General features: G+C 44.7%; 1 protein-coding gene across 1 annotated transcript in view; it reads left to right on the top strand.

Annotated features, from left to right (window-relative positions):
- Window positions 1-27,343, top strand: part of LOC126106124 (myogenesis-regulating glycosidase-like) — a 47,304-nt gene extending 19,961 nt beyond the window's left edge. The window contains exons 3-6 of the mRNA XM_049912369.1: window positions 2,529-3,517; window positions 16,123-16,557; window positions 21,681-21,837; window positions 27,144-27,343. Of these exons, the coding sequence (XP_049768326.1) occupies window positions 2,529-3,517; window positions 16,123-16,557; window positions 21,681-21,837; window positions 27,144-27,343 (1,781 nt within the window). The remainder of the gene's footprint in view (window positions 1-2,528; window positions 3,518-16,122; window positions 16,558-21,680; window positions 21,838-27,143) is intronic.
- Window positions 27,344-27,803: the final 460 nt, after the last annotated feature.

A 27,803-nucleotide genomic window follows, 5' to 3' on the forward strand; every position in this document is an offset into this window, starting at 1 on the left:
ATCAAATAACAAATTTGGTTTATTACGTACAATGCCCCAACAGAACAAATAGTCCTGTCACGGAAGAGCCACGTATAACACTACTGCCTGCCACTGTTATACCATAACCTTAAAGTTTAATGCAGGTCATAAAATGGAACTATTTTGTTAAAGCAGTTATGATATAAAGCAAAACAGCAGTGTTACCCTCTGAGAGGAATTTTGTTATGTTGACCGTGTTGTACCTAACGGAGGTGGCTTATCGGAAGTGAAAGTCAGAATTACGTAAATATTTAAACAGTAACAAACAATAATTTACCTATCCACAGTGTCCAAATGATAACAAAAACGGTCGCCAGCCTAATTAGACATAAGAATGAGTAACATTCTTGTTCAAGAAACTGAAAATAAGTAACTTCAGTGGGCAAACACAGCCTATACTTTGTGACACGAGAGTGCAATGAACTCTGTCACTAGAAGATGTTACCGTTAAAGAAAGTGAAAGTGTTAACAGTTATAGAAGAACAAGGCTATTAGCATAAGTACAACAGATGACATCCACTTTTTGCTTTCAAGGCTTGGTCAAACTGAGTGGTTTCAATAATATTACTATTACAGTGCACTTTAGAATCATAAATTGGACATAGGTTCAATATAACTTTTTCAAACATATTCCTATCTGACATAAAATATGGATATGGTTCATAGGAAAATTAATTATTATGCATAGATTAAGTCTCTCACTACTTAACACCTTTCTACTTAGAATGAAAATTAAATGAAGCTCACTAAGAAATTACTTCTCACTGTCTTTTGAATAAAGAAATTACTGTTTTCATAGATAGTGGTCTTTCTATTAATCGTTAGGTAGTATGAGCACAACAGACAAACTGTGGATCCTGTTACACCATTAATATGCACTTTTAATTCACAAGAGGAACCAAATCTAGTACAGAATTTGACTTGAATAGCAAGAGTAATTGAAACTTTCTATAATTAAGTAACTTTGTGCATTTTAACTACTTTCAATGGAGGGGGGCCCTTAATCTTGACCACTGTAGCAGAGCAAACTAAACACACTTTCAATACACTAAAGAAACAAGCCCTTAACAAGCATGAACATGTAACTTTCAACAGTAATAGTTCTCAATTTTTACTGCAGTAGAACACAACTTGATGTGGTTATAAGACAATAGCTCACCTTTGGGTGATTTTCAACAGACTGCGCTGTGATCATTTAATTTGCAAAACTCTATAATCCACAGTTTTGAGAACATTCACTTTAGAAGTTGGCAACAAAATATTAATAAGCAGTTTTAATAGAAAACTTATTTTCAGTGAGCATCATTCACTATATTACTCAGTTCTGCTACATTAACTTTAACTGTTTCTTCTTAGTATCTTCAAGTTGCATTAATTATTAAAACACTAAGCTTTAATGTTCTTTCAATAAAGACACTCGGTAATCACTTTAGCATAGGAAGGATCCTAAGTGGAAATGTGATAGAGGATAAATCAAGGTAAGTTTTCATAAATAGTCTTTTGGTTACCTTATTATTGAAAACAAATGAATTATCCACATGAGCTGATCCTTCACTGTACATTTTTACAATTCCTTGGTTCCTTTGCAGTGATTGCGCAACGTGGTAGCGATTACATGTTGGTGGGTGGATTTGCAGGTAGAATTGCTGGACTCTGTCATTTCTTGGTGGCGATGATAAATACCAATTCCAGAATAGTTCCAGCTCTTTATGCATCCATCCGAGGCATTGGAAAGAGTCAAGAAAAGCCTCTCTCGGCACCAGCACAATACACAACTTTTACATGAGCAGTTGATAGTTTCGTAGCTCGTCCACGACTAACTCTTGCTTCCACCTTTCTATCCATGCCCACCACACTTTGCACGCGCTACACAGTTCCGTTCCCGAGGGGAACCACACCACCTTTTACATTTAAAATAACTCAGAACTCTAAGTGAAGGTCAGCAGTTTACATAACAGCAACCAAACATATTAAATAAAACAGAACATTTGCTCATACTGACATTTCTACAAAAAAAATATTTACACAGAAATCACAAGTATATACAGTAAGTTTTGTTCCCTCCCAATGAGACACAGAATTTCAATGACAGATACACTACATTGCATAGAATCAAACCATGGCGTCAAAGATTTTGCAAAGAAAGGAGTATACAATTTTGTGTTTGCCGGCCGGGGTGGTCGAGCGGTTCTAGGAGCTACAATCTGGAACCGCGCGACCGCTACGGTCGCAGGTTCGAATCCTGCCTCGGGCATGGATGTGTGTGATGTCCTTAGGTTAGTTAAGTTTAAGTAGTTCTAAGTTCTGGGGACTGATGACCAAAGAAGTTAAGTCCCATAGTGCTCAGAGCCATTTGAACCATTTTGTTTTGTGTTATCGACTCAATCAAACAACATTTACAGAAGCTCAACGATGGAATGTTGAACAAAACAGAAAACAAAATGAATCAACAAAAGGTATGCAGTGTCTAAGCTATGGTGTTACAAATTGTATTTTGATTTTTGCAGGTGGCGACAATGATGACGTCGGTTCGGTCGTTGTATTGGGATACGAGGGTGTTCCTAGTCCATGCGATGGTGCTGGCTCCAGTGACTGTTTCGAGTTCCAGGAATCGAGGGTTGTCGTCGAGCATTCTGCAAGGGCGGGAGAGTGTGTGACGACTTACATGTCGTTCAACGTCTCGTCAATATACTTTGTACAAACGTGCACCCCTTTCCGCGGTAGCCACCTCTACGGCGGTCCGGAGCAGTACTACCAGTACTGGCCCACAGAGTCGGTCGTGTACAGCAACTACGCGTACGTCACCAAGCAGGAGGACAACGTGGGCGTGGCCGAGCGCTACTGGCTCTTCTCCGACGGCAGGTACGTGCACGCTTCGCCCGACATGCAGCTGTTCGTCAACCAGAACGAGAACGACTCGGTCGGCTGCCTTGGCGTGGCGGCTCAGTTGGAGCCTCCGTACCCCTCGGACGGAGATATCATCGTGCTCAACGAGACGACGTGCGTGTTCGGGGACGCGAGGGAGGCCCACGAGGACGCCGTCGAGAGGTTCCTGGGCAAGCCCTCCGGCGTGCCCGACGAGCGCATGGTCACGCACCCCGTCTGGTCGACGTGGGCGCGCTACAAGCGGGACATCGACGACTCGACGGTGAGGCAGCTGGCCGCGGAAGTGGTCGCCAACGGCTTCGACAACAGCCACATCGAGATAGACGACTCGTGGGAGAGCTGCTACGGCAGTCTGACGTTCGACGCGACCAGGTTCCCCAGCGTGAGCAACCTCACGCGGGATCTCCACGACCTGGGCTTCCGCGTCACACTGTGGGTGCACCCGTTCGTGAACGTCGACTGCGAGCCGTTCTATTCCGAGGCCCTCGCCAGTGGGTACTTCGTCACCAATACGAACGGCAGTGCCAATACCTCCTGGTGGAACGGCGAAGCCAGCATCGTGGACTTCACGAATCCTGATGCGGCAGCCTGGTGGACCGACAGGCTGTGGGTGAGTACTCTTCTCAATCCAGAGTCGTAACTAGGTATCACGTGACAATGCAGTGCCAGCAGCCCTTCCTCCGATAGACTTTGAGAATTATTGGCTGTACTAACAGAAGGTGAAACGCCTGGTTAAATCCACAGGACAGAACAGGTAGCTGGAATTGTGGAAAGGAGCCAAAAATGAGCGGCTGTCAGTTACACTCGAACACATATAACTTTACATTACAGCGCAAATTTCCGAGCTTAACTATCGACTGAATATGTCACACTATCTTATGGCTTAACGGCACAACCTCTTTAATTTTTAAAATGGATGAAGGACCATGATTTAAAAACGCAACTACAATAAATTTTCAAAAGGCAAAAAGCGCAAGATTTTATCCTTAAATAATATTTCAAATGAGGCTGAAGGCCCAAACAATCTAAGACTTAACCATAAGTAATTTTACTTTTAAAACGGCTGAAGGCCCATGATTGAAAAACACAACTACAATGAATTTTAAATGAGGCTGAAAGCCCAAACAATTCAAGACTTGACAAGTAAGGAACTTTCAATTTTTAAACGGCTGAAGGCCCATTATTTAAAACCCAACTAAAAGCATCCAGATTCAAACAATCGGCTATGAGCCATTCAAATACACAATCAAACATCAATAAGAAAACGTAGTACAGCCAGCAGCGCTCAGAAGTTTCCAGGAGTCGGTCTGCACTTGAAATATTAATGTTCGCTTAGGGGAGACAGGTAGTCGGCCCTAGTATATCCGATTCGCCGGCAACCCAACCAAGAGATAGTCAACGAACCCACCGACAAGACGACTTGCTTTCCACCCGACCAGTACACAAGGAACTCCAAAACCAAAACGTAAAAGGCGTAGCCGCCCACAACCAAGTATGCATAAGCTGTCAAAACTACACACACGTGTTGGACAGTGACAACACGGTGAGGAAAGGACACTGCCTGAATTTTACGTCAGCGGCCAGGGTAGGTAACCGGTACACTAACGGCCACAAGGCAGAAAATTCCGCTGGTGCACTTGGACTTCAAATAACCAAAATACAGTTAAACTCCACCGGATGGTGGTCAAACTTTCGCCAACTCGAACCTCGCTGTTGCTCACGGGAATACCCCCAATAGCCAACCATGAAAACCAACGGCACAATGTGAACAGGCTTCGGTAATTAAATCACCACTCAACCTTGATGTCCTCGTCGGTGAGCCACGAACCTTGTAACAATCAGAGTAGCTCCCACACACTCCGACACTGCGTAGAGACCGCCAGCAGTCGTGGCCCTCTGCGCCCCGCGGAGATTTCCTGGCTGATCCACACCAACCGACCGACTGCCGCACACCCGCTAGTTGTAAACTATCAGCACCAGACCAAAGATAGTACAAGGTGCGATTATCGATACACACCGTTGCTGCTACACGTAGAAAGAGAACCATGGCATAACCGCAATAACCGCGGGAAACCAAATGCAGAGCGACAGTCAAGGTTTAAACCGACGCATAAGCTGAGGCCAGCATGGCTCAGTAGGATTGGGAAAGACAAAAATGCTTTTCTTGTGTTCCATCAGTCCTCTTTGCTCTGCTAAGAGGAAAGCCACAAGGAGGGGGTTAAAACAGGGAGAGGAAAAGGAGGAAATGACTGAGAAACTTTTTTTGGGGCATTAGAATCACCTTGTGTTCAAGCTCGTGGATAGCTGCTGTGAGCGTGTGAGCTCTCTGATATTACAGTACTTGTTCAAGCACCCTCCCTGTGTATCGATATAAACTTGAACTACTTAAATGAGTCATGACACTTGAGCCAATAATGGACAAATTTCCAATTTTGGGAGATGATAATACGCAATTGGGAGGTTACATAGATACACGCAATGTTCTCATATCAGATGTTGGAAATTGCGTACACCAGCGTCGACACCCAGCTGTACTCGTTTCACCATATTTCGCGACGTTCTGTGAGGAGTATTCTCGCCATTGTTGCTCATTTCCTGTGTAATGGCCTCGCAGAGTTCTGCAGTTGGCCATGTTCTATTCTTCTACACTCTTCTTTTAAGATACCCCTACGAGAAAATATGTGAATAATCTCAAAAAATTTATGGCTCCCTGATCACCTGACATAACCCCCCCCCCCCCAAGTCACCAAATAAACTGTTTACAAGTTGCATGAAAGCGTTAGACGTGTGACACATTGCTCCATCTTGTTGGAGAAAACCTTGTATAAGTTCGACGTCATCCATTTGCTCCACAAATGTGTTGAAGATGCCCATATAAGAAGTAGTGACTACGGTCGTATCAAAGAAAATGCAAACAATCTTCAAAGCTGTCACTGTGCACTCCACTCCAGCCTTTTGATCATGCAGTGGTGTTTCTTTGGATGATACGGGGGTTTACACCAACCGATTATCAGCTGTGTTGTGTGTAGATGTAACCTGTCAGATGGGACCATTACTCATTAGGCTGATAATGTCTGGACCTAGAATATGAAACCCCTGAAATCATTGACAGTAATGCATTCTTTTCTCACGATCTGTTTCCTGCAATGCTTGCATCATATGCACTCTGTACGGTCGCAGTGCCATTTTCTCCGCAGGTTTCTGACACGTGCCGTGTGAAATGCCTGTCTCCTGGCTCGATCTTAGTGAGTTCTGCAAGTGTCTTCGAACATTATCAGTAAGTAATGTTTTATGTTGACCACTGTCACTGTTTAGTACACCACTTGTCTCCAGTTTCCTGGCAATCGGTAAAATTGTTGCTTTTGTTGGAACATCACGCACATTGAATTCTGCGTGGAATGCCCGTTCTGTTATAACCAATGGATCTGCCTTCCAGTATGTTTTCACAGTAGAAACCATTATGTCTCTGTCCGCTAAAAGGCAGCAAACGAGTCACTGAGCTGCTCGTCATTGACCAGCGGCCCGAAGTAAACACTCGCCATATTCACAAACCGCGACCAACGGGTATATGAATCAACGAAGACGAGCCGAGCAAGTGTAGCAGCATACCGGACAAAGGACCTCTTGCGCAGAAACAACAATCAACTTTTCAACAACGGCGGCACTTCAGATTCCCTCAGAGGTACTGAGAACATTAAAACAACATTCTGGTGTCTACGAGCTTTCAAAGGGAAGTTAGACCCATTGAAGTAGTTCAGGTCATCCTGTACTAAGGGTGGCGTTCACCTGGACTTCCATGGGATTTGCGGTTGTAAGGCCGCCATTACACTTATCATATTTCTTTGTCAAAGTTGATGTCAAATATTTATGTCACAGAAATTTGATAGTGTAATAAGGAACTTTGTCGAATCTTGACTATCGTCAAAGAAATATGGTCCGCAGCTCGTGGTCGTGCGGTAGCGTTCTCGCTTCCCGCGCCCGGGTTCCCGGGTTCGATTCCCGGCGGGGTCAGGGATTTTCTCTACCTCGTGATGACTGGGTGTTGTGTGATGTCCTTAGGTCAGTTAGGTTTAAGTAGTTCTAAGTTCTAGGGGACTGATGAACATAGCTGTCAAGTCCCATAGTGCTCAAGAGCCAAAGAAATATGATCAAATCTAGGGCCTCGCCGTACATTTCATCATGAAAGTCGTTCGTCTTCTCTTCACTAAAGTGGGAAACGGAACGGCCTGGAGCATTGTCATCGCTACAGCTACACACATGAAAAAAAAGTTTTGCATCACCTCGGTTCCGAGAGTTTCGGAACCTGTACAAAAAAGTGGAATAGAGATCAACATAAACATCATTTCCGCCCTTTTTATTTACTCATGAAAGCCGCACATTGCATCTTGTACCGTCATACAGCGAGACCGTCTGTGGCGGTGGTCCAGATTGCTGTACACACCGGTACCTCTAATACCCAGTAGCACGTCCTCTTGGCATTGATGCATGCCTGTATTCGTCGTGGCATACTATCCACAAGTTCAGCAAGGCAATGTTCGTCCAGATTGTCCCACTCCTCAACGGCGATTCGGCGTAGATCCCTCAGAGTGGTTGGTGGGTCGAGTCGTCCATAAACAGCCCTTTTCAATGTATCCCAGGCATGTTCGATAGGGTTCATATCTGGAGATCATGCTGACCACTCTAGCCGAGCGATGTCGTTATCCTGAAGGGAGCCATTCACAAGATGTGCACGATGGGGGTGCGAATTGTCGTCCATGAAGACGAATGCCTCGCCAACATGCTGCCGATATGATTGCACTATCGGTCGGAGAACGGCATTCACGTATCGTACAGCCGTTACGGCGCCTTCCATGACCGCCAGCCGCGTACATCGGCCCCACATAATGTCACCCTAAAACAGCAGGGAACCTCCATATTAGCCGGCCGGAGTGGCCGAGCGGTTCTACGCGCTACAGTCTGGAACTGAGCTACCGCTACGGTCGCAGGTTCGAATCATGCCTCGGGCATGGATGTGTGTGACGTCCTTGGGTTAGTTAAGTTTAAGTAGTTCTAAGTTCTAGGGGACTGATGACCTCAGAAGTTAAGTCCCATAGTACTAAGAGCCATTTGAACCATTTTGAACCTCCATCTTGCTGCACTCGTTGGACAGTGTGTCTAAGGCGTTCAGCCTCACCGGGTTACCTCCAAACACGTCTCCGACGATTGTCCTGTTGAAGACATATGCGACATTCATCGGTGTAGAAAACGTGATGCCAGTCCTGAGCGGTCCATTCGTCATGTTGGTGGGCCCATCTGTACTGCGCTGCATGGGTCGTGGTTGCGAAGATAGACCTCGCCATGTACGTCGGGAGTGAAGTTGCACATCATGCAATCTATTGCACACAGTCTGAGTCGTAACACGACGTCCTGTGGCTGCACAAAAAGCATTATGTAACATGGTGGCGTTCCTGTTATGGTTCCTCCGAGCCATAATCCGTAGGTAGCGGTCATTCACTGCAGTAGTAGCCCTAGGGTGGCCTGAGCCAGGCATGTCATCGACAGTTCCTGTCTCTGTGTATCTCCTTCATGTCAGAACAACATCGCTTTGGTTCACTCCGAGACGCCTGGACATTTCCCTTTTCGAGAGCCCTTCCTGGCACAAAGTAACAATGCGGACGCGATCGAACCACAGTATTGACCGTCTAGGCATGGTTGAACTACAGACAACAAGAGCCGTGTACCTCCTTCCTGGTGGAATGACTGGAACTGATCGGCTGTCGGGCATCCTCCGTCTAACAGGCGGTGCTCATGCATGGTTGTTTACACCTTTGGCCAGGTTTAGTGACATCTCTGAAGGGACTGTGTCTGTGATACAATATCCACAGTCAACGTCTACCTTCAGGAGTTCTGGGAATGCGGGTGATCCAAAACTTTTTTGGTGTGTGTATTTGCCGTCCGTAGTGTGTTCGTAAACATGGCTGCAAAGCTTAATTGGATTCAGCCTACACGCGTTGACTTAATTGGATTATTCCTTCGACACTTTATAATAACCTTACTTCGACAGGGATGGGGGAGTGATCAAGGGGCGCAATGCATGCTATTAATCGTGCGCTGGTGGGGAGGTGGGATATGCTGCAAGTGACTTCAAAATCCAAATCACAGCTACAGCCATCCACCTTTACATCAGGAAACACCCGGGGAGCTTTTCAGCAAGCTGGAATAGAGGATGACACACTCTAAAATAAATTTTCTTCTCAACTCACCATTGTAGTTTGTCTATTTTTTAACTCTAGAGGCCACAAGTTAAAACGTGCTTCACCTGTTTCGCACTTTCTATTAATTTTGTAGTTGTTGAAACACTAATTCTATTGATTAAATTATTCAAAGATAAAAGTATTTCTTAATGCCCGCATAGTGCACTAAACATTTATTTATCTTCAGATATTCCTCCTTCAGTGGTTTACAAATCACTTCACACGTTTCTGAAGTTATTTTGGTTAAAGTGCACTGCGGTATTCGAGTGGTGCAGTTCTCTCCTAGATTAGATTAGATTAGATTAATACTTGTTCCATAGATCATGAATACGACACTTCGTAATGATGTGGAACGTGTCAGGTTAATAAAAGGTGTCTATATAAGATATTACATTAGACAAAATATTACATGACACTCAATAATATTTTTTTGTGCAGGTTGGGAAATTACCCACTTACTATATCCAAAAATTCATCTAATGAGTAGAAGGAGTTGCCATTAAGAAATTCTTTTAATTTCCTGTTAAATGCTATATGGCTATCTGTCAGACTTTTGATGCTATTAGGTAAGTGACCAAAGACTTTTGTGGCAGCATAATTTACCCCCTTCTGAGCCAAAGTTAGATTTAACCTTGAGTAGTGAAGATCATCCTTTCTCCTGGTGTTGTAGCCATGTACACTGCTATTACTTTTGAGTTCGTTCGGGTTGTTAATAACAAATTTCATAAGTGAATATATACACTCCTGGAAATTGAAATAAGAACATTGTCAATTCATTGTCCCAGGAAGGGGAAACTTTATTGACACATTCCTGGGGTCAGATACATCACATGATCACACTGACAGAACCACAGGCACATAGACACAGGCAACAGAGCATGCACAATGTCGGCACTAGTACAGTGTATATCCACCTTTCGCAGCAATGCAGGCTGCTATTCTCCCATGGAGACGATCGTAGAGATGCTGGATGTAGTCCTGTGGAACGGCTTGCCATGCCATTTCCACCTGGCGCCTCAGTTGGACCAGCATTCGTGCTGGACGTGCAGACCGCGTGAGACGACGCTTCATCCAGTCCCAAACATGCTCAATGGGGGACAGATCTGGAGATCTTGCTGGTCAGGGTAGTTGACTTAAACCTTCTAGAGCACGTTGGGTGGCACGGGATACATGCGGACGTGCATTGTCCTGTTGGAACAGCAAGTTCCCTTGCCGGTCTAGGAATGGTAGAACGATGGGTTCGATGACGGTTTGGATGTACCGTGCACTATTCAGAGTCCTCTCGACGATCACCAGTGGTGTACGGCCAGTGTAGGAGATCGCTCCCCACACCATGATGCCGGGTGTTGGCCCTGTGTGCCTCGGTCGTATGCAGTCCTGATTGTGGCGCTCACCTGCACGGCGCCAAACACGCATACGACCATCATTGGCACCAAGGCAGAAGCGACTCTCATCGCTGAAGACGACACGTCTCCATTCGTCCCTCCATTCACGCCTGTCGCGACACCACTGGAGGCGGGCTGCACGATGTTGGGGCGTGAGCGGAAGACGGCCTAACGGTGTGCGGGACCATAGCCCAGCTTCATGGGGACGGTTGCGAATGGTCCTCGCCGATACCCCAGGAGCAACAGTGTCCCTAATTTGCTGGGAAGTGGCGGTGCGGTCCCCTACGGCACTGCGTAGGATCATACGCTCTTGGCGTGCATCCGTGCGTCGCTGCGGTCCGGTCCCAGGTCGACGGGCACGTGCACCTTCCGCCGACCACTGGCGACAACATCGATGTACTGTGGAGACCTCACGCCCCACGTGTTGAGCAATTCGGCGGTACGTCCACCCGGCCTCCCGCATGCCCACTATACGCCCTCGCTCAAAGTCCGTCAACTGCACATACGGTTCACGTCCACGCTGTCGCGGCATGCTACCAGTGTTAAAGACTGCGATGGAGCTCCGTATGCCACGGCAAACTGGCTGACACTGACGGCGGCGGTGCACAAATGCTGCGCAGCTAGCGCCATTCGACGGCCAACACCGCGGTTCCTGGTGTGTCCGCTGTGCCGTGCGTGTGATCATTGCTTGTACAGCCCTCTCGCAGTGTCCGGAGCAAGTATGGTGGGTCTGACACACCGGTGTCAATGTGTTCTTTTTTCCATTTCCAGGAGTGTATATTGTGAGGCTACAGTGAAGATTTCTAGCTCTTTAAATAAGTGTCTGCAGGATGATCTTGGATGAGCTCCAGCAATTATTCTGATTACACGCTTTTGTGCAATGAACACTCTTGTACTCAGTGATGAGTTACCCCAGAATATGATGCCATACGAAAGCAGAGAATGAAAATAGGCGTGGTAAGCTAATTTAGTCAGATGTATATCGCCAAAATTTGCAATGACCCTAATAGCATTAGTAGCTGAACTCAAATGTTTCAGCAGATCCTCAGTGTGTTTTTTCCAGTTCACCCCCTCATCAGTGCATACACCTAGAAATTTTGAATATTCTATCTTAGCTACCGATTTCTGATCGAAGTTGATATTTATTCCTGTACCAAGAAATCGCAATCTTATTGTTAACCTGTCTTCTGCACGTGCAGTGAGTATTCTGCTTTGTAATATTAGGAGCCACTTCACTGAGCAAGTACTGAAATGTACTCTTTTCCATTCGTGAGCAATTTATATTTGATTTGACGTCTTCCACTTGGAGCTTTCGTAACAAATTTTACTGAATGCTTTTATTATCTCGACATAAAACAGACGGCTTCATTCAAGCAAGTTTCCTGTCTGTCCGCCGCTTCTCGTTAAAATGCACGCAAACTGCAGTAGTGGTACAAGCAGCTACAGCGCATAATAATTTGTTATTGTTGTCCGCCATCTCGAACTTTGACGAAAAATATGATGACAGTATAACAGCCCTTTTAAGCGCCACATCAAAGATCTTTGTCAAAGAAATTTGACGAATGCCTGACAATATTTCTTTGTCAAAGAAATTTTGTAGTGTAATACTGGCCTAATCGTAGGTTGTGTTCCAAAAATGAAAAGCATAGAGACATAAATGATGATACTTTCTGCAGGACCTGACCATCATTTTGCAGGACAATGCTCAACCACGTACAGTGCAAGCTGTTCCCGATTTGTTTGTCTGATGGGGCTGCTAAAGTGCTATACCACCTACTGCACTCCCCTGACTTAAGCCCTCGCGAGTTCAACTTGATTTCTAAACTGAACGAAACACTTCACAGCATTCGCTTCAGAGCTGCTACAAATTCGTCGGGCAATAGACCGCGCCGCTCGAACTGTCAACACAATTGGCACTGCTAAGAGTATCCTACGACTTCCACGTCGCTGGCAACGGGCTATACACAATGCTGGTGACTACTTTGAAAGTCAATAAAACATTGAAACACGTATCTATTTTGTAAAAGCTGCAAATACATAGTTCCCACTATTAAATTTCCTGCAACATTTAAGTGCGATGGACGGTTAGTTGGGCAACTAAACGTGAAATTTTGGTGTTGTGCTAGCTTATGGATAAGTTATCTGTGTGGTTTATGTTCTTTCGGACATGTCCGAAAGAATAGACATCGTTTTTGGTCTGCCGCCATTATGACTCAAGACACAAAAAATTTAAAGACATCAGCTGCCAGTCGCCATTGATGTAGGTCAATAGTGAAAATTTGTGCCGGATCAGGATTAGAACTGGCGTCTCCTGCTGACCAGTACGCCACCCAGCCACAGTGGCCATCGCAAGTGCGCGGACTATCCTAGCAGGCGTCCCGTCGGACTCAAGTTCACAACACTACTCATGTAGTGCCCCTAGTCATTAATCCTCATTACTCGCGGCATTTCGCCGATTCCCGTAAGAATTCGAGCTTGGTGTGCATCTGCACTGAAGGGATCATTGCCCATCCTCACCTTAATTGTAGAAGAGGTATCTGTTCTTTCGGACCACACCAGGCTGAAATAGTGAACTATCAGCTCATAGGCCCGTTCTTCAGAGAGGAAACACCCAAGTATCGCGGCCTCTTAACGGACCACCTTCCACGGATGCCTGAAGGCATTCCTCTGCAGACTAAGAGGAATCTGTGGCACTCAGCTGTCCAGGCCATAGTGGACAAAGTATTGCTGCATGTCTTTACGAATTCTTCCAAGTCGTTTGATTGGACGCAGAGGACCTGTATCTTGGCCAGCCCGTTCCCCGTATCTGACAGCTGCAGACTTTTCTCTGTGGGGAACACTGAAAGATGCTGTTCACAAGGACATATCAAATACACCGGATTATTATTATTATTCTCGTGTCAGAAACATACAGGTAGATGTACGTAAATTTTACACAGTTATGATTAAATTACTTTTGACCAAAACTTGGCCACTTCCAGTGTATTTTCTGTTGCTTGTTGAAGGTCATCTCCTGTACAGCAGACTGGACGCAATCGACACCGAAGCGTTTGCTGGACTGTCTGTTCTGCTCCACAGTCACACAGAATATCATTTTGCCAGGTTAACTTTTGATCTTCCAACTCCATACCTCAGTCTGTTCAGGGACTTCCAAGTTGTCCATTTCCTGTCATGGAGATAAAGCTTCAACAACTCTTTTCCATCCAAGGGAAGGTAGGTCGTAGCCCTCCATAGTTGTAACCTAGCTTTTTCAGCAGTGGTTCTAAGTTTATTTGATGTCCTAAGGAAACTCTTCCTTGACTTCAGTAGATGTGGACGCGGTTCGTGCCCATACAGGGGATGAGTAATTTCCTGTTCCACTGCCTTTCGTTCCTTGTTCACAGCTACCTCTCTTCCAACAGGTGGTTGTGCTATTCCTGCGAGGTGGTAAAGTCATTCGACTGGATTTTAAGCAACCTGTTATAATTCTGCAGGTATCGTTGAGAGCTATATTCACCTGTTTGGCTTGGGTAGAATTATACCAATCTGGATAAGCTTACTCTGCCGCAGAATAGCATAGTACCATTGCAGGTGCTCGGATTGTTTCAGGTTGGCTGCCCTACTGTGATCTGACCAGTTTCCGTAGGAGATTGTTCCTGGTGGAGACTTTGGACTTGCATTTCATGCAGTGCTTTTTGAAAGTGAGAGATCTGTCAAGTGTCACTCCTAAGTATCTTGGAGTGTTCCAGTTCAACCCCTAAATATACTGTTTTCAACCTGCGAGTGGCTTCCTTGTTTCTCAAATGAAAAGCGCACACTTGTGTCTTTGAAGGGTTTGGCTTAAGGTGGCTTGTGTTGTAGTATTTGGATATATCTTCAAGGGCATTCGTCAGGTTCTTTTCCACTGATTCAAAATCTGTGCTCTGGCTGGCTAGAGCGAGGTCGTCAGCATGTAAGAAGCACCTGGTGTTTGGGGCTATAGGTTGCCCGTACATCCGATGATATGTAACGATGTATTACTGCAAATTGCTCAGACATCTCTGCTGAAATCCTAGCATGTGTGCAGCAGTCGTTCCGTACTGGACTGGAAGCACGTATTGGCGTTGCCGATGGTCATTTTGCACACAATGTGTGATGATAATTTGCCTCGTTACTGGTCAGAATCTACATAACTAATGAATGTGCTTTTGTTGTTCTTTAGTGTGTGCTACCACAGGTATTGTGGAAATATTGGTGTGGGAACTTTTCAAAATGCGATATCTCGTGAACGACTCGCACTAGAATCCTGCAGTAAGCATCATTGACATTCTGGTTTACACTACTTTTAGTTTTTTTCTGTCAGTAGGCATTGTTCCATTTCAAAAGTGTATGTTTGCACGAAAATAAACTTTCTAAGTATTATTAAAATCTGTTTATTTGCTGACAATACGAACCCCTGACTACTAATTTATTTTGTGATAACCGTACATCAGTAGCATGTAATGTTATGTGTGCCTCACTGCTTGTTTTTCTTTAATTAATTTGTGCCTGATTTTATTTTGAGAAGCTCAGTAATGCATGTAAATACCGTAAATGTAAATGTGATTCAAAAAGTACTTGAAGTGAAGTGAAGCGCAGCTGGACAGCAAGAAACTCTTTAGCACGCAATCTCCGCAACGATACTATTAGAGAATCTTTGAGGATGGACTCTAAAAAAAAAAAAAAAGACAATTGATTCTATTAAAAAAGGACTGTTTATCTGTATCTTGTGGAAAGAGGACGTGTTGCTATGCCGTCGCTCAGAACGTATTGTTACATGTAATGAAAATTGATATTTTAGTGATAAATCCGAGTGAAGCATGTGTAATAGTAGCCAAATATTTATGTATACAAATTTTCTGGAAGTGAAGAATAGAAATATCTTGTTTTTCGAAAAGGAGCCGAACTTCATTGTCGTTGCCGTCTATCAATCGACAGAACTGTAAGTGTACAAAGTTCACTAAAATACAGGAAAAGAAATCCATTGTCTATAGTTTTTATTCAATAAGTAGCAAAGTAATTGGATTACGTTCTTGTACAATAGTATGGTGCTGAACTCCACTGACCAATTTTGATGTAGCAGGACGTGTAGTTTGAAGGAATTTTGTGTGCCAAGTAATCTCCTCTTCTCACGAAAAGCAGATTGCTGTTTGATCTTACTTACTTACAACAGTCGTCCCTTAGGTATGAAAAGCAATGAAATCTTGGACTCAAAGCTATCCGCAATACGGCCAAGTAACTAACAGAGTCGTTTTTTAAACCTTAAAGAACAATAACTTCCTCCAAATTGTAATACGTCACCAACTGGTGCAGGAGCTCATCATTCAAGGAGGCAGCAACCAAAATTCAGGTACCAGTTACGACTTAAAGTAAAAATCTCAATCAAAAATCTATCTCTCTCTCTCTCTCTCCCTCTCTCCAAACACATATATAAATATTCATATTACTAATATAAAAGTAATTTTATAAGCATTTTCCATTTCCGTAATATCTGCAGTGCAAGTTTTAGGTGATTCACTCTGTATATCTCAATACATTTAACTTCTACAATCAGTCAGCCTGACTATAGCGTTCGTCCACGATTCTCATTTTATTTCCAGACACTGCGAAACGAGACTGGGATCGACTCGTTCAAGTTCGATGCAGGAGAGACCAGCTGGCTGCCACAGTTACCTGACATACAGCCCGTAGAACTGAGTCCAATGCAGTTCACTGAGGACTACGTGAGGACCGTCTCGCAATTCGGCTCCATGATAGAAGTGCGCGTAGCCGCGCGAACCCAGGACTTGCCGGTGTTTGTGCGCATGCTCGACAAGGACTCCAGGTGGGGCTTCGACAACGGACTGTCGACGCTGGTGACGACTCTGCTGCAGATGAACATGGTGGGTTACCCTTTCGTGCTGCCGGACATGGTGGGCGGCAATGGCTACGGCAGCGACACGCCCACCAAGGAGCTCTTCACACGCTGGCTGCAGGCCACCGTCTTCATGCCGGCCATACAGTTCTCCTACACGCCGTGGGACTTCGACGATGAGGTACGTTGCCATCTCGACATCGTACACTACTGACCATTAAAATTGCTACACCACGAAGACGACGTGCTACAGACGCAAAATTTACCCGACAGGAAGAAGATGCTGTGATATGCAAATGCTTAGCTTTTCAGAGCATTCACACAAGGGAGGCGCCGCTGGCGACATCTACAACGTGCTGACATGAGGAAAGTTTCCAACCGATTTCTCATACACAAACAGCAGTTGACCGGCGTTGGCTGGTGAGACGTTGTTGTGATGCCTCGTGTAAGGAGGAGAAATGCGTACCATCACGTTTCCGACTTTGATAAAGGTCGGATTGTAGCCTATCGCGATTGCGGTTTATCGTATCGAGATATTGCTGCTTGCGTTGGTCGGGATCCAATGACTGTTAGCAGAATATGGAATCAGAGGGTTCAGGAGGGTAATACGGAACGCCGTGCTGGATCCCAATGGCCTCTTATCACTAGCAGTCGAGATGACAGGCATCTTATCCACATGGCTGTAATGGGTGGTGCAGCCACGTCTCGATCCCTGAGTCAACAGATGGGGACGTTTGCAAGACAACAACCATCTGCCCGAACAGTTCGACGACGTTTGCAGCAGTATCGACTATCAGCTCGGAGACCATGGCTGCGGTTACCCTCGACGCTGCATCAGAGACAGGAGCGCCTGCGATGGTGTACTCAACGAGAAACCTGGGTGCACGAATGGCAAAACGTTTTTTTCCGGATGAATCCAGGTTCTGTTTACAGCATCATGATGGTCGCATCCGTGTTTGACGACATCGCGGTGAACGCACATAGGAAGCTTGTATTCACCTGGCGTTATGGTATGGGGTGCCATTGGTTACACGTCTCGGTCACCTCTTGTTCGCATTGACGGCACTTTGAACAGTGGACGTTACATTTCAGTTGTGTTACAACACGTGGCTCTACCCTGCACTCGATCCCTGCGAAACCCTACACTTCAACAGAATAATGCACGACCGCATGTTGCCGGTCCTGTACGATCCTTTCTGGATACAGAAAATGTTCGACTGCTGCCCTGGCCAGTACATTCTCCAGATCTCTCAGCAATTGAAAACATCTGGTCAATGGTGGCCGAGCAACTGGCTCGTCACAATACGCGAGTCACTACTCTTGATGAACTGTGGTATCGTGTTGAAGCTGCATGGGCAGCTGTACCTGTACACGCCATCCAACCTCTGTTTGACTCAATGCCCAGGCGTATCAAGGCCGTTATTACGGCCAGAGGTGGTTGTTCTGGGTACTGATTTCTCAGGATCTATGCACCCAAATTATGTGAAAATGTAATCACATGTCAGTTCCAGTACAATATATTTGTCCAATGAATACCCGTTTATCTGCATTTCTTCTTGGTGTAGCAATTTTAATGGCCAGTAGTGTACTTTCCATGGATCCTCACGACAGCAGTACACGAGAAACCGACCACCTTCGTCGTTTCCGAAATGCTCGTTCCTAGGCTCCAAGCGATAGCAATCTGTCATCATCAAAATCATCATCTCCTTCCAGTGATTAGGTGTTCACCTGCTCTGGCCTCTATGATCTGTCCATCCAGCTATCTCTTCTGAGGTCTACCTAGTCGTCTCTTTGCAGTAGGCCAATAATTCATCACCCTTTTGGACAATCTATTTTCTGTTATTCCGTCAACACAATACTTCCATTTCCTTCTATTCACTTCTATATTGTCAGTAACTAAAAATATTTTAATTTTAATATTATTGTTTCATTCCTTATTTTATCCATTTTATTCCAGCCTCTTACATATATCATGAACTTCATCTGTGCTGCTTGTATACGTCATTTTTTCTTTCCTTGTTACTGTCCATGACTCGCAACCATAAGCAAGAGTGGGTACAGACATAACTTTATAGAGTTTCATTTGTATTTCTTTTCTTGTTTTTCTTCACAAGGTTCTTCCAATTGTTAGGTAGATAGCTTGATATTTATTAACCTTCTACTCAATGCCTCTGTCCCAGATAATTTTTCGTGGAATACTCGTTCTAAAATTTTCTCATTTATTATTTTTCGATCTGATTGGATTCTTTTCTTTCAGAGTCATTATCTTTGCCTTATTTGCAGATATAATTAAGTTTTAATATATTGTTTTAGATCAATCAATTTGCTGCTCTTTGTAAATTACTTTCTGTTTCCTCTATAATTATCTGGTAATCAGCGCATAAAAGAGTGTTAAATGGTATGCTAGATCCAGTTTTAGGTAATTCGTATGTGTATTTCGTCTTTCCAATTCGTAACTAGGTCGTCCTGAATATAGATTAAATAAAGCGGGAGATAGACTGCATCCTTGTCAAATATCTTGAGTTACTTAAGTTTCATCTGACATTTTCGAAAGTGAAATTATAACTGTTTTTGTATTTGCGTATAGATTCTTTTCGATATTAATATTTTGGAAAGCCTTTTATTTCTCATGTTCTGCACAAATAGGGTCTTTTGCCATATCAAAAACTTTCTCAAAATCTATAAATACTAAATGTTTTTATAAGCCAAATTCCTGATGTTTTTCAATAATTTGTTTTATTACAAATATACTATCATCACACGAACGTTCCTTTTTGAAGCCTGATTGTTCTTCTGAGATTAGGTATCAGAGTAAAGTTATTCCTCAGTAATTTCCTGTGTCTTTCCTATTGCCTTTTTTAAATATAAAAATTATTTTATCTGTGTTCATTCTTCAGTCACATAAGAGTTCTTCCAACACATATTTAAAAGTGGATGAAGCAGAATTCTAAAATGGTTCTTCCATATTTGATTAATTCAGAATTAATGCCATTTAGGCCACTAGCTTTTCTATTTTTTGTTATGTTTAAGCCTACTTTTACTTATTTTATATCTATTTGATCTACAAAATTGTTATTAATTTTTATAGCCTAACTTTCTTCACTATCTTCATCATACCATAAATTTCTGTAATGATGTATTCATTGATTTCCTGTTAAGGTTTGTAGTGTCTCTTCATTTTACTGATATGCTTCACTAATTTAAACACTGTATTCTGGCTTCTGTGAATCTGTGGTATCTTTTTATTAAATTCTTTGTTTTATTTCTTTTCTGTTGGTATATTTCACATGCTTCATTTCTTCGTGTTTGTAAATAGATGTTATAAGCATTTTGTTTTCCTTTAATATTGTTAGCCATTTCTGTATTCCGTACCGCAAGACCGCTACGGTCGCAGGTTCGAATCCTGCCTCGGGCATGGATGTTTGTGATGTCCTTAGGTTAGTTGGGTTTAACTAGTTCTAAGTTCTAGGGGACTAATGACCTCAGCAGTTGAGTCCCATAGTGCTCAGAGCCATTTTGAACCTGTATTCCGTATTTTTAGACCCCTTTCTGGTTTGATACTTTACTTTTCCTTAGTGCTTCAGTAGCTATCTTTAACATTGCTATTTTTTACCTTTCCATTTCTTCTCCAAAATTGTCTTTAATTTCAGACATTTGCAATTCCTGTGTGTGTTTGGCTTATGCTTTCTTCCTGTGGAAAATGAACTTTATGTTTCAAATTTTGATTTTTCTTTACATTTGTTTGTTTCCTCCGTCTTGTCCATATTTCAACAATTACATAAGTCTGCAATAGCTGGCACCCAAGCTACCTTTATACACACTTTCACTTTCCCACAGAGATAACCTGTCAGTGGAAACAGGTGTGTATATTGAAGGGTATTACATAAGTTATTTCGAGGTTCTCCAAAGCAGCAAAGTAGAGAAATTTGCGTGAGCTTTTTAATCTGTTCCAGATGCTAATTTAAAGATGACTTGGGGTAATAAGGAGGCAAGTGTCGAGTTCAGAATTCTATTCTTCAGGTTTGGAAAGATAGGTAAATGACTATAGAATGTCTGACAAGAAAAGCTTGTTGACTGTTCAAAACAAGTAACTTCTTCAGTTTTATGAAAGACGGAAATGGCTGATGAGGAAACTGGCATCCTAACAATAGATGTGTTCTCTATGACAACTATGTAGAGTAATATCCCAGTATAGCTCTCTAATCTTTCTAGTCATGCTCTTCCTAGACGAATAACTTTTTTTTTAATTTTTATTGGAGATAAGTAATATGGGTGGGCTTATAAAATTTTTATATGAGAGCTTTTGGGTAATTTGGTCCATAGAATTCGTTTAGTTCGAAAGTGATGTTTACAAAAGCAAAGATAATTATGGTGTCATATTGCTACCGTTTTTACTTAGCATGAGGAGTAAGGTGTTTGAACCACTTTTCATGGCCTGTATGGGTGTAACCAGGCAGTCCATTCTGTAGGGTAAGTCGCTGATGATGATGATGATGATGATGATGAAGATGATGGCCATCAGAGACGAATGGTGAATATTTCTAGCGATGATACAGGCCGCTAATGAGGAAATCCCCTGACATAGGTGATTTTGACAATGGACAGATCTTCACTGACAAGCTGGAGGACGATGACAATTATGATGACCATTTTTACTTAGCATCAGTGGTAAGGTGTTTGGACCACTTTCCATGGTCTGTATGGGTGTAACTGGGCGGTCCATTCTGTAGGGTAAGTCGATGATGATGATGATGATGATGATGGTTATCATCATCATCATCATCATCATCATCATCATCAACATCATCATCATCATCAACATCATCGACTTACCCTACAGAATGGACTGCCCAGTTACACCCATACAGGCCACGAAAAGTGGTCCAAACACCTTACTACTGATGCTAAGTAAAAATGGTCATCATAATCGTCATCGTCCTCCAGCTTGTCAGTGAAGATCTGTCTATTGTCAAAATCACCTATGTCAGGGGATTTCCTCATTAGCGGCCTGTATCATCGCTAGAATTATTCACCATTCGTCTCTGCTTCACTAATGTACTTTCCTTACCGCGTCTAGTACCCACAGTGCCATCAGCTGGGATTGTCTCGCGGTGTGCAGAGGTCGTAATGATCTAGGTCATCAGTGTACTCGCTGGACATCCTGTGTACATATTTCACAAGTGTCTATTCAGTTGCCTCTCCAGTGTGAATGTGTTTGAATTTCCTGTCCGCGCCTCTATCGGGTAGTGATCCACTCCGGCCCAGTGCGGTGAATCAGGGCCTCACTAAGTGAGTGTGTTTCAGACGGTGGAGCTGAGTCGTAATCTGACGGCGCTTCACGCAGCCTACGCACCACGCATCCTGGAGCTGATGGGCAGAGCCGTGGAGGACGGCAGCCCCGTCAACCCACCCATCTGGTGGATCAACGCGACGGACGCCACTGCGCAGGTCATCAACTCAGGTGCGACTCAACGGCCCTTCCGTAGCCACTCTCTACCCGCCGTTAAACACTGCGCTGATGAAAGTCATAGGATAGCGACAATCGCATATGTAGATAGCGGTAGTATCGCGTACACAAGGCATAAAACGGCAGTCCATTGGCGGAACTACGTTTTGTACTCAGGTGATGCATGTGAAACAGGTAGCGTCGTGATTATGGCCGCATGACAGCAATTAACAGACTTTTGACACGGTATGCTAGTTGGAGCTAGATGCATGGGGCATTCCATTTCGGAAGCGTTAAGAAATTCAATATTCCGAGATCCACAGTGTCAATAATGTGCCGAGAATACCAAATTTCAGCCATTATCTCTCACGATGGACAACTGGACAACGGAGCGGCTGACGGTCTTCACTTAACGACCGAGAGCAGCGGCGTCTATGTGGAGTTGTCAGTGCTGGGCTACGGCAGCATACAAGTAGCGCGAGTGCCTTTACTAACAGCATGACATCGCATGCAACGCCTCTCCTCTGCTCGTGACCATATCTGTTGGACCCTGTACGACTGGATAACCGTGGGCTGGTCTGATGAGTCACGAATACAGTTGGTAATAGCTGATGGTATGGTTGGAATGTGGCGCAGATCATAAGAAGCCGTGGATCCAAGCTGTTTACAAGGCAATGTGCGAGCTGTTGGTGATTCCATAATGGTGTGGGCTGTGTTGACACGGAATGGACTGAATCCTCTGGTCCAACTGAACCGATCATTGCCTGGAAATGGTTATGTTCCGCTACCTTTAGACCATTTGCAGCCACTCATGAGCCTAATGTTCCCAAACGAAGATGGAATTTTTATGGCTGACAATGCGCAATTGTTTGCGATTGGTTTCAAGAACATTGTGGACAATTCGACCGATGATTTGGTCACCCATATCGCCTGACACGAATCATATGGAACATTTTTGGGATGTAATGTAGAGGTCAGTTCGTGCACAACATGCTGCACCGCAGCCCTTTTGCAATTATACATGACTGTAGGGGCAGCATTGCTCAATATTTCTGGAGGAGACTTCCAGTGACTTGTTGACTCCATGCCATGTCGAGCTGCTCCACTACGCTGGGCAAAAGGAGATCCGAGACGTTATTAGGAGGTATCCAGTGACTTTTATCACTTCAGTGTGTATGGACTCTCTTCCTGGGTCGTTCTCTTTCCTCCTCTGTTTCTCTCTCCCTCTCCACCAGAACGCGTTTTGTAACCATCTGCTTATCTCCTGTTCGTCCATCACTATTACATCTAACTTTCTCCAGATTTCACTTCTCTGTATGAACTTGCCTTCCTTTTGTAGCTGATTTTTACGTTTGACGCATGCCCTGCTTAATAGCAGCTTTACTGTATGGTTAAACGATGATGGCGTCCTCTTGGGTAAAATATTCCAGAGGTAAAATAGTCCTCCATTCGGATCTCCGGGCGGGGACTACTCAGGAGGACGTTGTTATCAGAAGAATGGCGTCCTACGGATCGGACTGTGGACTTAATCGGGCAGGGAGTGTGTAGGTGCATGTTGAAAGACCCTCCTGTACGGTAAAGTTAAAATTTATTAAAAAATGAAATAGCGATAATAACAGAATCAAAGACCGACCATAAGCGTCGGCAGTGACATTAATTGTGAATGCGCAGTAAGGCGCAAACAAATGAACAAAAAACATCATTCACTTTTTTGTTTTCTGTTTTTGTTTCACTCTCTCGTATGTAGAAGGATGGTTAAGATGTATTCTTCCGAGAATGACGTGCTATGATTGTTTTGTATTATATGTGATTCTGAATAAGAGAAGACTTAATAATAGTGTTAAGTGTTTTTTACTGAAGCTCGTGGTCTTGCGGTAGCGTTCTCGCTTCCCGCGCACGGGGTCCCGGGTTCGATTCCCGGCGGGGTCAGGGATTTTCTCTGCCTCGTGATGACTGGGTGTTGTGTGTCCTTCATCATCATTTCATCATCATTGACTCGCAAGTCGCCGAAGTGGCAATACGGCGGCGGAACTTCCCCGCATGGAGCCTCCCGGCCAACAATGCCATACGATCATCACTGAAGTGAAGTGGAACCAAGTTGGGAGGAATTTCCTTCATGTTTTATATTACCTTCAGAGGCACTGGTGTTCCCTGGGGTGGCTGTCTGCACCTACAATTGAAATGTAGGAAAGGAAGTCCACAGGCATATTTTCGCAAGATTAACAAGAAGGAGAAGCTTTCAGAAGACGACAAATATAATTAAAATATATACAGTGATGGACACATAGAAAAAGAGAAACGACACAAGATGAAGTGAAGGAACTGTGGCAGTATACACGTAGCTGCTAAGTTTGACAATCACACGTCAACATTCAGAATATTATTTGAAGGCCTCACAATTGTCTGATTTTAATGTACTGTATACCAAAATGTTTAGGAAGGTCCAAAGCACATTATGGAGTAGAAAACAGAAAATGTCAAATTTCAACGAATTTCACGTACAATGTCCCCTTGACCACAGTTCTGATTTTCCTGCGCTCTGTAGTTCTGGCATTACTTTTAATTACAGTTTACCCGTGTGCTACTGGACGACAGCATACAGCATGAACGAAACTGGTATTTTGGTTAATACTATATCGACACACAACGTTCAGTATCGATCTGAGTATCTGACATCTGGAGGTTTGGGTGTAAGTGCTCGAAACAGGTACAGAAATTATATTAAAAAAGAAAAAATGGCTCTGAGCACTATGGGACTTAACATCTGAGGTCATCAGTCCCCTAGAACTTAGAACTACTTAAACCCGAGCCGGCCGTAGTGGCCGTGCGGTTCTAGGCGCTACAGTCTGGAGCCGAGCGACCGCTACGGTCGCAGGTTCCAATCCTGCCTCGGGCATGGATGTGTGTGATGTCCTTAGGTTAGTTAGGTTTAAGTAGTTCTAAGTTCTAGGGGACTGATAAGTTAAGTCCCATAGTGCTCAGAGCCATCTGAACCACTTAAACCCGACTAACCTAAGGACATCACACACATCCTTGCCCGAGGCAGGATTCGAACCTGCGACTGTAGCGGTCGCATGGTTCCAGACTGAAGCGCCTAGAACCGCTCGGCCACATCGGCCGGCAATTATATTTCTTTTATGCAACTGGTTGCTTATTATTTTTCTGGTACCGCGCGCCGCAGAATTTGAATCCGCGCCAGACGTCATGGACGTCGAAGACCCACAGAGGTCTCTACACCATCGCGCCGTAAGCTGTGGCGGCGCGCGCCTCCTGACCCGCTTTTAGTGTGGGGGCGCCACAGTGGAACACGTGGCCTCAGCTGCCAAAAGCGGCGCCCCCGATAGAGTACTAAAGCGCCGGCCTCTCGCTCAGCCAGTCTCCCCGCCTGTCCTCTCCCTATCTCCTTTCTCCCCCCCCCCCCGAGTCCTTTTGTACTCCCCTCCTCTGCCTTCCCCACTCCCTGGCACGTCTGCTCAGCACCCCCCACCCCTCTTATGGATCCTCCTCTTCCATTGGCTCCTTCCCCCCCCTTCACTTTTCCTCTTCTTCCCCCACCCCTTTTTCCCGTCATCTGACATCTGACCAGTTTCCCCCCCCCCCCCCCCTGCTCACGGGTGTGGTATGTCATATTTGTGCCAACTTTCAGCGCAGTGTTTAAGTGAGTGTTCAGTGTTGTGCATCCTTCCACAGTATTGCGAACAGAAATCATGCTGTCGCTGGGTGTGCTTTTTATATCTCTTGCAAACAGAACCCAGACTGTCGCCGTGTTTTTTAATTGTCTGTCTATTATTTTTCTGCTTCCTGTGTATTTTATTAGCATCATCCACCCTGTGTTTTATGTTTTAAGCTCTAGAATTTTCTGCCATTTTACCTTTAAGTCACCGATTTTCTCGCCAACTGTTATTATTTTTTTATTATCATCTTCATCTTTTTAAAACAAATTCTGTAGGCTGAAGAGCGGCGTAATAAGCTGCTGCCAACCCGCCCCCTTTAGGGGGAATCGAAACTCAATAAAGGAAAAAAAATAGCTCATCCAGTCAGTCTGATCTCGCTTACATCGGTTTACACCTCGCTTGCCCTAGACTGCTTTCTTCCTGGTTCGTGTACGAGTTTGTTTCTTTGTGACTCTGTTGTTCAGTCTTGTCGTATTCGTTCTGTCCTACGTTGGTCGTGTCCGTCCTTTTCCGTTGTGTTGTTGTTTGCGAGCTTCTCCGCGGGTCCCGCCGCGCCTTTCGTCAGTGCTATCCCGCGACCGTCCTGGTCGCAGTTACAACAATTTTGTTACAGAAAAGAACTATATTAAACTTGAAACTTCCTGGCAGATTAAAACTGTGTGCCCGACCGAGACTCGAACTCGGGACCTTTGCCTTTCGCGGGCAAGTGCTCTACCATCTGAGCTACCGAAGCACGACTCACGCCCGGTACTCACAGCTTTACTTCTGCCAGTACCTCGTCTCCTACCTTCCAAACTTTACAGAAGCTCTCCTGCGAACCTTGCAGAACTAGCACTCCTGAAAGAAAGGATACTGCGGAGACATGGCTTAGCCACAGCCTGGGGGATGTTTCCAGAATGAGATTTTCACTCTGCAGCAGAGTGTGCGCTGATATGAAACTTCCTGGCAGGTTAAAACTGTGTGTCGGACCGAGACTCGAACTCGGGACCTTTTCCTTTCGCGGGCAAGTGCTCATTCTGGAAACATCCCCCAGGCTGTGGCTAAGCCATGGCTCCGCAATATCCTTCTTTCAGGAGTGCTAGTTCTGCAAGGTTCGCAGGAGAGTTTCTGTAAAGTTTGGAACGTAGGAGACGAGATACTGGCAGAAGTAAAGCTGTGAGGAACGGGGCGTGAGCCGTGCTTGGGTAGCTCAGTTGGTAGAGCACTTGCCCGCGAAAGGCAGAGGTCCCGAGTTCGAGTCTCGGTCCGCTACACAGTTTTAATCTGCCAGGAAGTTTCTTAAAATATGTTACCCACTGGCCGACTGCTGGTGGTGTCACTCCTGTCTACATAACGGCAGGAAACTATGCGAGACTAACCCTTCGTATGGGCTTGAATAGCGTGCTGAGATCACGTGATTAGACGGCAACACCCCCCCAGCGGAGACCAACCGCGTTTAATACAGTTTCTTATATGTAATTACTAGTCACCTTGGTTTAACGTAAAACTTGCCAGGAAGAATACCGAATTTGGAGAAAAATAACAGCGAATTTGGCAAAAAATGACACCAAATTTACGGCGAACTTTGTCACGAAATAAAACGTTTTTTTCCTGTCCCTAATTGTTAGAAGTGGTCTCCGACTACAAGGAAAGGCTTTTCGCTCGCAGAGTTCCTGCTGGGCGAGGAGCTGCTGGTGGCGCCGGTGCTGGAGGAGGGCGCCGTGGCGCGCGACATCTACCTGCCCCCCGGCCGCTGGAGGGACGAGGCGGACCCGGACCACCCGGTGCTGGAGGGGCCCGCTTGGCTGGCCGACTACTCCGCCCCGCTCAGCGTGCTGCCCTACTTCACGAGGCTCGCGGAGGACTGAGGCCGCTGGCCCCGCCCTCGAAGGCTCTTCACACCGAGGTCAACCTCTGAGTCGGCGGAAAATGTTCGTCAGAAATGAATTAAATAAACTTCACTGACGACACTGGATAATTTTTTTATTTCGTCTTTATCAGTTGCACTGATATACAGGGTGTTACAAAAAAGGTACGGCCAAACTTTCAGGAAACATTCCTCACACACAAATAAAGAAAAGATGTTATGTGAACATGTGTCCGGAAACGCTTAATTTCCACGTTAGAGCTCATTTTAGTTTCGTCAGTATGTTGTATCACGTTGGAATGAAGCCCCATCCGTAAAGAGAACATTTGCACTGAAATGAGGATTGACACATTGTTGGATGAACCATTCGCAGAAGTGTACCCGTGGAGGCCAATCAGCTGCTGATAGTGCCTGCACACGCTGTACATTGTACGGAAACAACTGGTTCTCCCGTAGCACCA

Source organism: Schistocerca cancellata, chromosome 10 (assembly GCF_023864275.1).
Source record: "Schistocerca cancellata isolate TAMUIC-IGC-003103 chromosome 10, iqSchCanc2.1, whole genome shotgun sequence".
NCBI lineage: Eukaryota > Metazoa > Arthropoda > Insecta > Orthoptera > Acrididae > Schistocerca > Schistocerca cancellata.